Source organism: Merops nubicus, unplaced genomic scaffold (assembly GCF_000691845.1).
Source record: "Merops nubicus isolate BGI_N331 unplaced genomic scaffold, ASM69184v1 scaffold10749, whole genome shotgun sequence".
Taxonomy (NCBI): domain Eukaryota; kingdom Metazoa; phylum Chordata; class Aves; order Coraciiformes; family Meropidae; genus Merops; species Merops nubicus.
The window spans coordinates 10,616-24,088 of NW_008631674.1; the positions used below are offsets into that span (position 1 = coordinate 10,616).

The 13,473-nt window shown below is 38.3% G+C and overlaps 1 protein-coding gene across 1 annotated transcript in view; it reads left to right on the forward strand.

Moving 5' to 3' along the window:
- The window catches only part of QSOX2 (quiescin Q6 sulfhydryl oxidase 2), a gene marked incomplete at its 5' end in the record, with an annotated part of 19,386 nt that extends 6,334 nt beyond the window's left edge, over positions 1-13,052 (forward strand). The window contains 5 exons of the mRNA XM_008947657.1: positions 1,379-1,508; positions 3,828-3,950; positions 5,333-5,483; positions 9,663-9,851; positions 12,502-13,052. Of these exons, the coding sequence (XP_008945905.1) occupies positions 1,379-1,508; positions 3,828-3,950; positions 5,333-5,483; positions 9,663-9,851; positions 12,502-13,052 (1,144 nt within the window). The remainder of the gene's footprint in view (positions 1-1,378; positions 1,509-3,827; positions 3,951-5,332; positions 5,484-9,662; positions 9,852-12,501) is intronic.
- Positions 13,053-13,473: the final 421 nt, after the last annotated feature.

A 13,473-nucleotide genomic window follows, 5' to 3' on the forward strand; every position in this document is an offset into this window, starting at 1 on the left:
ATGCAAAGGCTTTGCAGAGAGATAATCCCTCAGCATCTTTAGATGGAAAAGATGTAGGGCTGAGTGCTTTCATGTTTGTACTTATTCTTTCATAGACACTATTAGTGTCATCTTCTTTCAGTGACTATTATAAAATACTTCAGATGAAACATTCTGTTATCAAAACAACTTAGTTAAATTGAGCTGCTTTCCAGCAAGACAAACTCTTGTTGATATGAATCTCCAGTTCAAGTATCTTCTAAATAAGATCCTTTGGGTGAACATCATGCATTCATGTGGATGTCTCTATTGCAGAAACTTGAAGCAGAATTTTGCTGGTTTTTAAAATTTAAGTGAGTATGTTATTAATTTAAGGAGAAAAATTCAGAATAAGTCTGTAGTTTTGAGTTATTTACAATATAGATTATTCTGTGTTTTAATGTTATTTCTTGAGTGTTATGTAGGAGGTGGGTCCAGCCAGTTTCTTGAATTACTCTTTTTTTAATTCTGCGTGGTTTTGGAAATTGTACTGCTGCTGAACTCTTACAAGAAGTGTTAACTCTCTTAATTGTGTGAATTTGTGTTTGGTCAGTTCCATTGCTCTGTATTGTACTGTCTAAAGTTTCTACTCTGAAAGCATTGAATGGTAAGGTGGTTTAATTGATGCAGCTGTACTTTGGAAAGTGTTTTTCTATTAGGAACATATTTTGTTGTGAGGAAGGACACTTAAAATTTTGGGGGTTTTGCATGTTTTACTTGTACCTGTCCTAAGGTACCTAATTCTGTCCTAAGAGCTGGTGTGATTCAAATCATCTGTGAAACTTGTATGCAAACAACCTTGAGTAAAACTGCTGCATTTGGGAGAGGATTTCTAGATGCAGTCCTTTCCAACATTGACCTTTTCCAGGCTTGTTTGCACTCCTGCTCTGTGTATAATCTACTTCTGTTCAACAAGTCTCCCTCTTTTCATAGCATGTCATTTTTCTCTTTGTGGTCAGTCCTGAAGAGCAGCTGTAATTTCTTCAGTTGTTTCCTCCTGACAATGTCAGGGCTATAATTTCATTTCAAGGCAGAGCTGGCAGGGAGGCAAAATGTTTAGCCAAATATGAAGGAAAATCTTACGTGTGGTTATACTTCATTTGTCTGAACTCTGAACAAAATGACAGAAAATGACTTCTTTTAAAAGAGGGTGGTGAAACTCATTGAACTTGACTTTGAGCACACCTGAGGTAACTGCTGTGGCTTCCCAGGGTGGTGGGGGGTATACAGCAATCACTGTGGGGTGGCAAACGTGGAGGTTGTAATGACACCTACTATATATCAGTGTTACCTCTACGAGGGGTGAGAAAATGAGAGAAAGAAACCTGCCACTTTCTAGCATGATATATTTGTGTTCCAGATCTAAGCTGTACATGGCTGACCTTGAGTCAGGATTGCATTACCTGCTCAGGGTAGAGCTCGCCACGCACAAGACTCTGGAGGGAGCTGAGCTGAAGACCTTCAAGGATTTTGTGACCATCTCTGCCAAGGTATACACTTCTAATCTTTGATTATTTGTAAGAATAAAGTGACTCTAAGTTAAAATTTATTATGTGACATAAGTCTCTCAAACTGTCTTTCAGAGTGTTTAAATGTGTGCTTCCTCAGTAGCTTAAAAATATCGTTTTGTGGGTTTCTTTAAATGTTGAGTTATTGCATGCTGTTCTGACTTAGAGGGCTGAAATGCATTTTTATTTAATCTTGGAAGGCTCAAAATTAAATGAAACTTAAGTAGTCTGCAGCATATTGAAAAAACACTAAATATATGGACCATTTATCAGATTTTCAGGATAAGTTGCTGTTGTAACTGAGTGTGATTAAAAAAACCTTTGTTTTTCATTCTTGACTTGGATTTTGTTAATGCATACTTGACAAATGGTATTCTATTTAGAGATATTAGTAACTTCTGTCTAAATTTTGTATAAAATCAAGGTATGGAATATAATTAATTACCTGAAAGTAGTTGAAGTATTGAATATAATGGAATATTTAAAAAATGAAGGTACTTACATATTTGAATGAAGGGACAAGATATGTAATATAATGTGATATGACTTGGAAAAGAAATTATTATGTAAGCCTACTGGAACGACCAATGTCTTTTTATGTTTTCTTATGAAGGTACTTACATATTTGAGTGAAGGGACAAGATGTGTAATATAATGTCATATGACTAGGAAAACAAATTATTATGTAAGCCTACTGAAACGACCAATGTCTTTTTATGTTTTCTTGTGAACTGTTCCCAAATATCTGCATCTATCTGAAGATCAGACAGTTTCTTGCCCTGCACCCCCCGCAGCCGTCAAAGATCAGAAATCTCTAGCTGGCCTCATTTCTTTAAGAAAGTGGTGGTAATCTTTCCATCATATTATCCCTAAAACATCCTCTGTGCTTCCTGATGGCTCCTGGCCAGCTGATGTCATTTGCTTCCCTGGCTATTAGTGCACAAATGGGGAATGCTCTCTTGTAGTGCCTGCTTACCTCCAGCCTGCCCCTCCAGGAGGGGGGACTGCTCTCCTTCATCTGCCTTCTCGTGGCCTGGAGCAGTCTCCTCATAGTTCTTATTCATGATTCTCTGGTGTTTCCATTGGCAAACTTTTTATACTATCCTCTGCAACAGCATTTATAGTGATGATAAATCCTAAGTCACTGAGGTCTTTGATTCTCTACTTAGGGAATCTTCATTGTTGTAGGGATAGGTTTTGATTTTGAATCCTCCATGAGATCAGTACCTAGCTGAGAAACTGTGCAACTATTGTCTTTTAGGTAGTAATGCCTGACATGCTGGGCATCCTATAGGGCTAAGTGTACTTAGAGTGTGCAGTCAGTAGTTCAGAGGTGTGCTGTTTTTTTACAGACTATCAAAGAGTTGTTTTTAAACCCAGACAAGCACAGAGTCCCTTGTGTTGGATACCATACAGACCATTAGCAGAGGGAGTTCCTGCCCGTTAGGTTTGTGTGGTATCAAGTAAACAATCTATGGATTAGAGATATTATTGATAGTTGGACAACAGCTGCAGAATGACTAGCATGTATAGCATGTTCTGTCAGAAATCACTTCATGTGTTTAATGTAGCAGTTATGGGGACTTTAATTCCCCCATCTGTTGAAATACAGCTCCTTCTGGAAGGGTATGTATGGAGAGGATGGCATGCATCTTCTGCTTAACTCTAAAGTAATTACAACCATTGGTAAAGCAAAATCCCATTTCTAGTGTAAAATAGTGGCATTACAGTTCCTCACACTCACCTGCCACACTCTGACTTCTTGCAAGTTAAGGAAATCAGTGTTTCCAAATCAGTTTGGAAATAACTGTTGCACATATGCAAAAAGAAAATGCTCTGCTAGATAACCATCTTCTACATTTGCAGAAATCTGGGAAAAAGTTTTAGAAGAACTAATTTTTGTGATTTATCTTCTAAGAGTGTGAAAGATTTCAGCCTTTTTGGCTCACTTAGGTCCTTTGCTCTGTTCTGAGCTATGCACTGAGCTGAATTGCCCTACTCTGAAATTCAATGTAATCTATCAGAACTTGTTGTGTAGCATTTCTGCCTGCTACTGAGTAGCTTCATTTTACTGGTTAATGTTTTGTGCCTGCAGCTTGTTAAACTTTGTAAGCAAAAGTTAATGTGAGTTGGCTTTGTATTGAAAGCAGAACAAGTAATTAATTTGTTCATAACAAAAGAAAATTGGAAGCATTTTAAAGACAGGAAAAAACACATTTCGATAAAGATAAAAGTGTCTTGCTGCTAATGAGATTTGTGCTTTAAAACATGGGTCTTTTCTTCCTTTTTTTTTCCCCTCAGCTTTTTCCTGGCCGTCAGCCTGTGGTAAAGTTGTTAGAGACCTTGCAAGAGTGGCTGGTGAGCCTTCCATTAGACAAAATCCCTTATGATGCTATCCTAGATCTGGTCAACAACAAAATGCGGGTAAGCTGTTCCTAGTTTCCAGCATAAAATACAGCATTAGGAAAGGATAAGATTCTGTATAAATCAAAGACATCACTTACTGATGGTCCCTCAGTCATAATGGAGTTATAAGAAGGTTAAAATGGAAATAAAGTGAAATCATTACCAGAAAAAGAAAAATCCACATGAAGGAATTGAAATGAGAGAATGGAAATGCACAATCCTGTCTGAGTTCTATAATTAAGCAACCACTAACATACACATGTTCCCTCACATCAGCCCCAAGTGGTGCAGGATTCCCAGTGGATACTTAGGAGTTACTTTGCTCACTGTGCCTCCTGTCAGCAGGATTCTCTGGAAGGTCAGAGTTGAAGTGCTGGGAAATAGACTCACTGAAATGGGCAGTATTCCTGAAGAGGTTCCCCAAATACTCTTTCATTTCCTAGCACAGCAAAGGCCTTGCTGGGAACCCCTCTCAGTGTGGTAACACCAAGCCCTGTGACAGTTAATATGAGTCTTCCTGGGGAATGGGATTGCTGTCTGCAATTTGGAAACCTCCTGTGTGTTTTAGGAAGCAGAGAGATAAGTCTTCGAAATGGAAATCTTGCACTGGATTTTAGGTATAAATGTTAAGTAGTGGTGTTGTTTTAAGAAGAAATAATAAAAAATTCTACATCTTGTCCTGTTATTACCACTGTTAAGTTGTGTGGATCTGGCTGAATTTCCAATGTGCCCAGGGAAACTGTAGCTCTGTCAGAGTTTATAGTAGTATCTGTGTTGAGTTCATTCTGTGCTTAGAAAAAAACTTTACAAGTTAAGCTACTTAATGTATTCTGTCAGACTAATTAGACCTTTGTCAAGTGCATTTTAGTGGGTTTGATATCAGTGTATATTGTATCATGGAACATTTTTGCAAGAGGGATGAGTTTTCTGTTAAGTCGTGTGGATCTGGTTGAGTAATATGGAATATTTAATGTGTCTAGGGAAACTGTAGCTCTGTCAGAGTTTATGGTAGTATTTGTGTTGAGTTCATTCTGTGCTTAGAAAAAACTTTACAAGTTAAGCTACTTAACGTATTCTGTCAGACTAATTAGACCTTTGTCAAGTGCATTATAGTGGGTTTGATATCAGTGTATACTATATCATGGAACATTTTTGCAAGAGGGATGAGTTTTATAATGGTGCATCAGAATGTCTCAGATTTAAGGGTTGTAAGAAGTTTAAAATTGGTTTGCCTTACCCATGGATTCATTAGTAACAAGTGCAGAGAGTCATTATTATGTTTTATCCTTGCATCACCTCAGTTTCAGGGGAGAATCAGCTGTGACTGCTGGGATGTTCAGTAGTGCATTTAGGTCCCAGAGCTGCATGTATCTTAAATACTTTTTTTTTTTTTTTTCCAGATTTCTGGGATATTTCTCACTAAGAAAGTCCAGTGGGTTGGATGCCAGGGCAGCAGACCAGAGCTGAGAGGTTATACCTGCTCCCTTTGGAAGCTGTTTCATACCCTGACAGTTCAAGCTGCACTGCGACCAAAAGCTCTGCTAAATACAGGTAAGCAGCAGCTCTGTGAGAGGCTTGAAGGCCAAGACAAATCTGTGCAGCAGTTCTGCTGTGCAATAGAAAAAGTAACAGATTAGAGCAAGTCTTTGGGTAGAAACACTCCAGCCATATGTTGGAGGGAAGTGGGTGCCCAGGCTTGGCTTTCAGGTTTACACCAGCAGAGGTCAGAGCGTAGCTGTGCTGCAGAGGGAGGGCTTGCAGGGAGAGCCTGTCAGGTGGTCCTCACTTAAAAATGTGGGGAATAAAGTGTGTGAGCAATGAAGCAGGAAAAGGAGAAGATTTCAAACAAAGAAATCTTGGACTAACTGAAAAGGAATGAAGATGATTCAGGTTAGCTGAGGTTGCACTGCTAATTTAATGTGAGAAGAATGAGGTTTAACTGTACACTTCAGTAGCTCTAAAAGATGTACAACTACAATCCTCCTGTAATGTTGTTTTCTAAATACTGAATGTTATGACTGTTGGGATTTTTCTTTCAGCTGAATATACCTAGTGTCCATTAATCTGTGCAGTGATATCCTACATTACAAGCACTCTGTAAAACTGCTGATTTTTAGAATCACAGCATCTTGTGAAGCCAAGTGTTAAAATTCTGGTGCTGTTTCCTATTTAAGAAACATGCTAGATGTAGAATCTGTTTTCCTCACACAATGGAAATAGAATTGCTAATGCTAAAATATTTGCCTTCGTGTGTTTTTATTCTTGCCAGGACTGTGCTTTGTTTGGTTATAGTTCTAGTTAGTTTTCATTTAAAGCTTTTTAAATGTTTTTCCCAAGGAATATAAGAATGCTGCTTGGGCTGTCATTAGATCAGAAAACTCAAAAATTTGCAATTTGTCAGTGTCTCATTGTATGTATCCATAACTGGAAATTATAACATAGTATTTTCTAAAAAATACATGTGCCCAGCATTATTTGCAATCACAGTGAAAATGTCTCAATTCATAATATTAAATCTCCTGCAGAACAGAGTGGAGGGTTTTTTTGATAGCTAATCATCCTGTGGTTAATTTTTGTTCCTGTCTTTGTTCTGCCTTGTTTTGTTTCTTATTCATGGGACAGTAGGTTGAATGCCTTTAATTCAGTACTGTGCTCTGCCTGGTGAGTTCAGGGGGTTTTGTACTGCATGATACATTGGCTGTTCAAGAGGATCATGCTTAAGTTAAATATCCCCTTTTGTCCCAGTTGCCAAAAGCATTCTAATTAAAGGTAAAAATATTCTTCATATTTAACTGTACAAAATTGGATCTTCAATTGCTCCCATGTTTCAAGCAGGAGCTCTAGCCAGTCTGAAGTTAAAAACACACTGCAGAACCTGAAAACTCTTTGGCACACTCAGCCATCAATTTAAATGGGGCCAGATATGTGATGATCACTTCTTATGGCCAGAGAATTGGGTCAGTCTGAGACTGTCGGATTATGTCTTGGGAGGTTTTCCTCTCCTTATTGCTTGTTTAAATCCCATCTACTAAAAAGCATGATGTACTCCCTAATCCTTCCCACCACAGGTAGGGTTTTATGGTTCTTGTCCACTTTAAAGATTAGGGTTACCCTGAATTGCAGTAGTTTGGGAGGAAAGAGAAAAGGAGGATTACACGATGATACATGGCAGATGTTAATAGAAGATTCATCTCTGGGCTGGTAAAAGAAAAACAAACAAAATGAGCCATTTTGCAATTGTTTGTTTTCTTTTGAAAGCAGCTGTATTTTTCTTGATAGTTTCCTCTCCTTACAGTCTGGCAGTCAGCATGAGCTTGCTGTGGCTTTCTGGTGATAATGTTTTTATTGATTTGTATTTGAGACATTTTAATGTTGAACGGTGTAATTGGAACCTGCAGTGGGAGAGCAGCACAAGGGAATCCAGAGGAACTCTGAAGAGAACTGCTCCCATCTGAGGATGTGTAAAATCATTGTAGAAATCTAGTCCTGAGCACGTGGAATGACATGAAATGTGGTTTTAGGTAATAGGAGCTATTGGTGTGAACAAGACAGGCTTGTGGATTTTATTAGAAAATTGTCTGGATTCTTTTTAATCTGTCGCTGAATTTGAAAGACCTCCTGACAAAATTAATTTTCAAGTGGGTAATATTACACAGGAGAGCAGCTATAATTAAATTTGTGTATGAATATCTTTTCCTCCATGTAGAGGTTATTTGTTAGGAGTCACTTTTGTTGTGCCTGGTGTAGTTTTTTTCCTCCAACTACATATTTTAGTGTATATGGTAAAACTGTTTTGCCTGAAATTTGTTTCAACTTTCCTAAATTATTTTTCAGCCTTTCTTTTAATACTCTAATTTAATCTGTTTTAATCTCATAGCTTTTATTTATACATGCCTGTTCAATCACAGATATTGAATGTCTGAGTAGAGATTGTTTGCTTTTTGTGATTTCTTTTTGGCTTTGAAGACTTCTTTTTTATTGACTGCCATGTTTAAGAATATAATGTTGTTGTTCTAAATAAAGGTGTCTGTGAGAGTCTTCATGCATTTCTTGTGAACATAACAGGGAAGTACTGATAGTACAGAACAAGTTTTGTTGAGGGTATTTTTTTCCCCAAAAAACAATGTATTTAGGAAAGGCATATGCACTACCAAACTGTTTATTCACTGCCAGAATAGGACAGTGAGCAAAGCTCCTTATCCCTTTGCTGCAGAACCTGCAAACCCTTTCTGGTGAATTACTCATGGTAGAGGTGTTCAGCTGCACCACTTGGTAATTTGATCAATCTGCATCATAAAATGTGTTTCCTTTGACAAGTGTGTGTTTGTGGTAATGTATAGTATATTTGTAAATACATTTTGGCATTATTTACTAGGTCAATTAAGCATGAATCAGAAAATCTGTGAGACAGAGATGAAACCATTAGGATCTCAACAAATTATGTCAGGATTTCAAGCCACTTCCCAGTGTAGGAACTATTTGCTGTTACACTAGAGGCACAGGACAAAATTCTCAATCTGTAAAGACCTTAGCTTACTTCTGAAGAAAATCATAATTCTTTTGCATTATCTTCCACATAAAAGTGTGAATGTTAGAGAAAGAATAATGTGTTTGTATTTATTGAAGGACCAATTCCTGAGTTACTCTAGAAAGTTTAACTGTTGCTAAGTAGCTGTTCTGTGCATGCATTCACTGCCTGCCAAAAAAGCCATGGAATTAAACAACTGTAATGAGGTTCTGCTGTTCTGTAATATCTCAAAGTTATGGAGTAGCAAACAGCACAGGCACCTTGTAAAATACTCACCAGAGGGGTTTTGACTCCTGATTTTTCAGGAGCAAGGTCACCACAACTTCAGTGCCTGAGCATAAATGCAGTGGTGAGTGCATAACCATAATATTCATTTAGTTATTAGGCAAGATATTGGAGAAAGTCTCTGCTTCCAGAAGAGCTGTGTGAAGTATAGACAGTGTGGGCTTTGCATGTTTTAACTATTCCAAAATGTACTCTCATAATGGCTTCTGAAAAAAAAATTGTAACATCTGATTTTAATTTAGCTAAGTTTGTTCATCCCTCAAATTGTAAGAGAGTCTTTGAAAGGAGAAATTTCACTGTAAAGAACACTTGACCTTTAATTCTGACTGTAATGTGTTGTTCAAGGTAGCTCTGAGCACAGTTATACAGACTAAATCAGTTGGTGTGGATTGGTATAAATAGCTGCTTCACATTTTTAATAACACTATTGCTCACTTAGCATTTTTTGAGCCTTAGTGAGTTTGAAATCATTCCCTCACAGCTGTCTGACATCCCAGGTAACATTTCAAGACACTGTGTTGCTGAGAGCTGTTTGAGATCACTTTAAACTCTACGTTATTTATTGCCAAATAATTTGGTTTCTGGATGTCACACCTCAACGACTTAGTGACAATATTTTGTATGTATTTTGTTGGGGCTGTGCCTTTCTTTGAAGAACTGTGTGAAGCTTGTGATCCTGCTAGTGTGTTTGTGGCTCAAAGGTGTAAGTCCTGCATGATGGCACATGCTGTGTGTGTCTTCAAACTAGAAGTGCCTCGTTTCTTATCTCTGCCCAGGAGGTGTAAATTTGCATGGAGCAGGAAGGCAGTAACATTTCTTTTCCTTTCCCCAGGGTTCACTGTTAGGTATGTTGAAGTGTCCACGTTGAAGCTGTTTGTCCAGCTGGTGGTAAATGCATCTATCATCTCTCTCCTTAGGTCTTGAAGATGATCCCCAAGTTGTACTTCAGATCATGCGGAGATACATTCAGCACTTTTTTGGATGCAAGGCTTGTGCTCAGCATTTTGAAGAGATGGCTAAAGAGTCCATGGATTCTGTGAAAACCTTAGACAAGGCTGTTCTCTGGCTGTGGGAGAAGCACAACGTGGTGAATAACAGGCTTGCAGGTATGGAAGACCTTGCTCAGGAGAGCCCACCAGGGGCGTGGGTGTCTGAAAGACAAGGCTGTGGCATTTTGTACAGCCTGGTTTGTGTTTGAACAGAGAGATGCAAATCTGGCCCTGTAACATGGGTTTAAAAGAACAGTAATGGTTGTTCCAGCTTGATGTTGCTTTATTAAATACTGGCACCTTTACATTGGTGTACAGCAAAGGGTATTTGCATGTAAAACAAAACCTAGAGCATCCCAATCTGCTGTAACTCCCAAAATCACCACTTTAACCTCTGCATGAGTGAGGAAGGCACACTTGAGATACACTGTCCTCCAGTACCATGGTTATCTCTTAGTTTATAGAATGAAAAAACATTATCATTCTCAAAGATAATTCTGTTCCTTCTGAGGTTTCCCCTGTTGCTTGATGAGAGGATCTTTCTGGAGTACAAATCAAAGCTTTCTCAGAAAGGAGCAATACAGTTCAGCTGCTTATTGGTGGATAAGAAATAATGACATTTCTTTCTGTAACAGTTTAGATAGATGTTAAAATCTGTCTTCATTTTGTTCCAGAGAGATGCTATATAGAAAATGATGATGATTGAACAGGAAACTTTCTCAGGATAAAAGAGCCTAAACTATTAGCAGATCAGCTGCTGATTAAAATAAAATTACTCTATGAAGAAAATCTGTTCCCTGCTAGATTGCTGTGTTTTCAGTTAGACTAGAAGTACTGTTAAAATACTGGTTGTATTTAAGCCATTCTATTACAGGGCTATCAAGTAACTAAAGCACTAAAGAAAATTGGTTTCTCTTTGCACTTAATCCCTATCTGCTGTTATGGATCTGTGTAATGTAGCATTAGTTACAATTTAAATATGCTATATTGTGTTTATATTATGATTATGCTGAATCCCTGAGATTTATGAAGTATTAAATGCTGCTGTGAGTATAAACAGTTTGTCTCCTTTCTCCAAGGAGAACAAAGTAAATGAAGAGAGATGAAATAAAACCATCCCCTACTGTTTGTTACTGCTGCCAGGCTGAACACAGAAAAAGGTGCTGGGGGGGACTGGGAGCTGCTAAGTAGTAGAACAATAAATTTATTTAGAACATTAAGTTATTGGAAAACTCACATGGGTATTGATTCAGATGATGCAACAGCCAGCTAAAATACCCTTTTAGTAAGAAGTATAAACATACTGGAGTAAACAATAATGTTAAATTATGCTTATTAAGTTTGCTGAAATTTCCCTTCGGGACAGTGACTTATTTTCATCCTTAAAAGCCACATCTGTATTTCTGGGAATACATGTAGCTTTTGATGAGAAATGGTTACTGCACCTTGGCACAGCCTTCAAGTGCTGGCCGTGTGGTTGTTGTGTGTGGTTCTGCCCTCTTGAATTCTTCCCTCTTGCTTTAGAATCTAGAGTAAGTTTTCTGTTTGTAATCTTGGCAGAAGAGGTTTTGTTTCTACTTCACTGAAACAAATTCATACTGAGTGATCTTTAAGATACCTGAAACACAGACTTGCTCTTTTACATGTAAATGTCAAGATGACAAATATTTTTCAGCATCTTTTAATCCCATAACAATATTTTCTCAAAGTCATGGGGGAGTTTCCTGCATTTACAAGGGATAAAAGTAACAATGAATTTTTAAGCATCTTTTGAATCCTGTAACAATATTTTTGCTCAAGATCATGAGAAAGTTTCCTGCCTTTACAAAGGTTAAAAAGAATAATAAAATAAGAATCTGTATTTATTTCTGAAATGTTTTAAGCATTAGTGTACAGTGTACTAGTGTCCATTGTCACTGATTAGTGACAAGCAGATAAATAAATTAGCTTTTTTTACCAGGTAGGGATTTTTGTTCTAAAAATTATCTCCACCCACATTTTAAAATGTTTTTTTTAAACAAAATGCAACAGTAGCCACAGTGTTCAGCTCTTTGCCATCAAGACAGAAAGGTGGCAAGAGCTGTGAGCAACTGAAATGTTAAAACTGGATCTAGTTCAAGACCACGTTGATATGTTAAATGCTAAAAAGCAAGCTAAAAAATACATCTTAAATATCACCATGGTCTTTAAAGTATTGAAAATAGCTTGCTACAGTAATAATGTCAGCTATGAAAAAATAGGCTTAGGATGGAGTGGTTCACACTATAGGAACATGAAAATATCTGCAAGCCTTTGGCCTTGAAAGTGCTTTCTGCAAACCAGGCTTGGGGATTACAGAGCAGGGAGTGTGAAAGAGCAGCTTGTGCTGCACCGTGGTTCACATTAACCCCTGGGAGGCCAGAGCAGAGCTGGGTTTGTGTCTCCTAAAAGCACAGCAGTGGTAGGATCTGGTTTTATTAGGATTTTAATGCTGCAGCTTTCACTGAGAGAAAAGGAAAAGGAGTGTGATTTACTGCTTGCATTTTGCAAGAGGAAGCAAGACTTTGGAATGTAATTGGTGCATCCATAAGGAAACTTAGGAAGTTCCAAATTTGTTGATGATTGTCTTCAGTTCAATATAAACATTTCTGTGCTGTGGGGGGTTTTTTTTGCCTACCTACCTATTCATAAGTGGAAGATACCCAGTGGTTTCCAGTGAAGTCCCTGATGTTCAGCTTCCCTTCTTCACTTAGTTGTGTTGCTTTTATTTTTTTCTCCCCCCAACTAGGTGATCTGACTGAAGATCCAAAATTTCCCAAAGTCCAGTGGCCAACTCCAGACATTTGTCCTTCATGTCATGAAGAAATTAAAGGATTGCACAGCTGGAACGAAGCCGAAGTTCTGCAGTTCATGAAGCATCACTATGGCAGTGAAAATATCCTGTATAAATACACTGAGAGCCAGACAGACTCCACTGAAACCCAACAGGGAGATGCAAGGGAGGTGCAAGACAAAAGCCTGTTGAAGAAACCAAGTGGAAACAGTGAGAATAAGATCCAGGATAAAGGAAAACCCCTGGATTCAGGATCTAAAGTGTTAGATAAGCTAATAGCAAATCGTGGAGCTGTCAGAGAGAGCGGTAACAGCGCAGCTGGATCAGCTAACCTCCAAGAGACAAAGCAGGCCCTGTCCTTCCTAGGGATTGGCTTTTCCAACCTAGACATGAGTCTCTGTGTCATCCTGTACGTAGCATCCTCCTTGTTTTTGATGATCATGTACTTTTTTTTCCGAATGAGATCGAAATGGTGGAAGGTGAAATATTATCGCTCCTCTGTCTAGGAAACAAGAGTTTTCCTTGTACGTGGCTGTTCAGTACCAGAGACAGCTTTAATATTTATGATCAGGGATTTTTATATGCAGTATTCCTTGTTGCAAAACCTTTTCTTCCCGAGTCATTTCACAAGTGTTCTGGTTTAATCTGTGGAGCTGGCTGGAAGGGCCCTGGCCTGCCACGGGGGCAGCCGGTGCTGCCAGCATCAGATGGCCTCTGAAGGAAGCAGTGCAGTTTTCAGTGAAGGTTTTTCCATTACTTACCACCTACATCCTTTCCTCATTTTCCGAGTAAACATTGCATTATGCACTCAGCTGTGCCTGCTTTGGAAGGAAATTGGATCTTGTTTTGTGTACTTCAAGTCAGGTTGTTGGGGGTTTTTTTTTAATTTCTCCAGAGCTGGTTTTAGCTACCAGAGTACTGAATGGT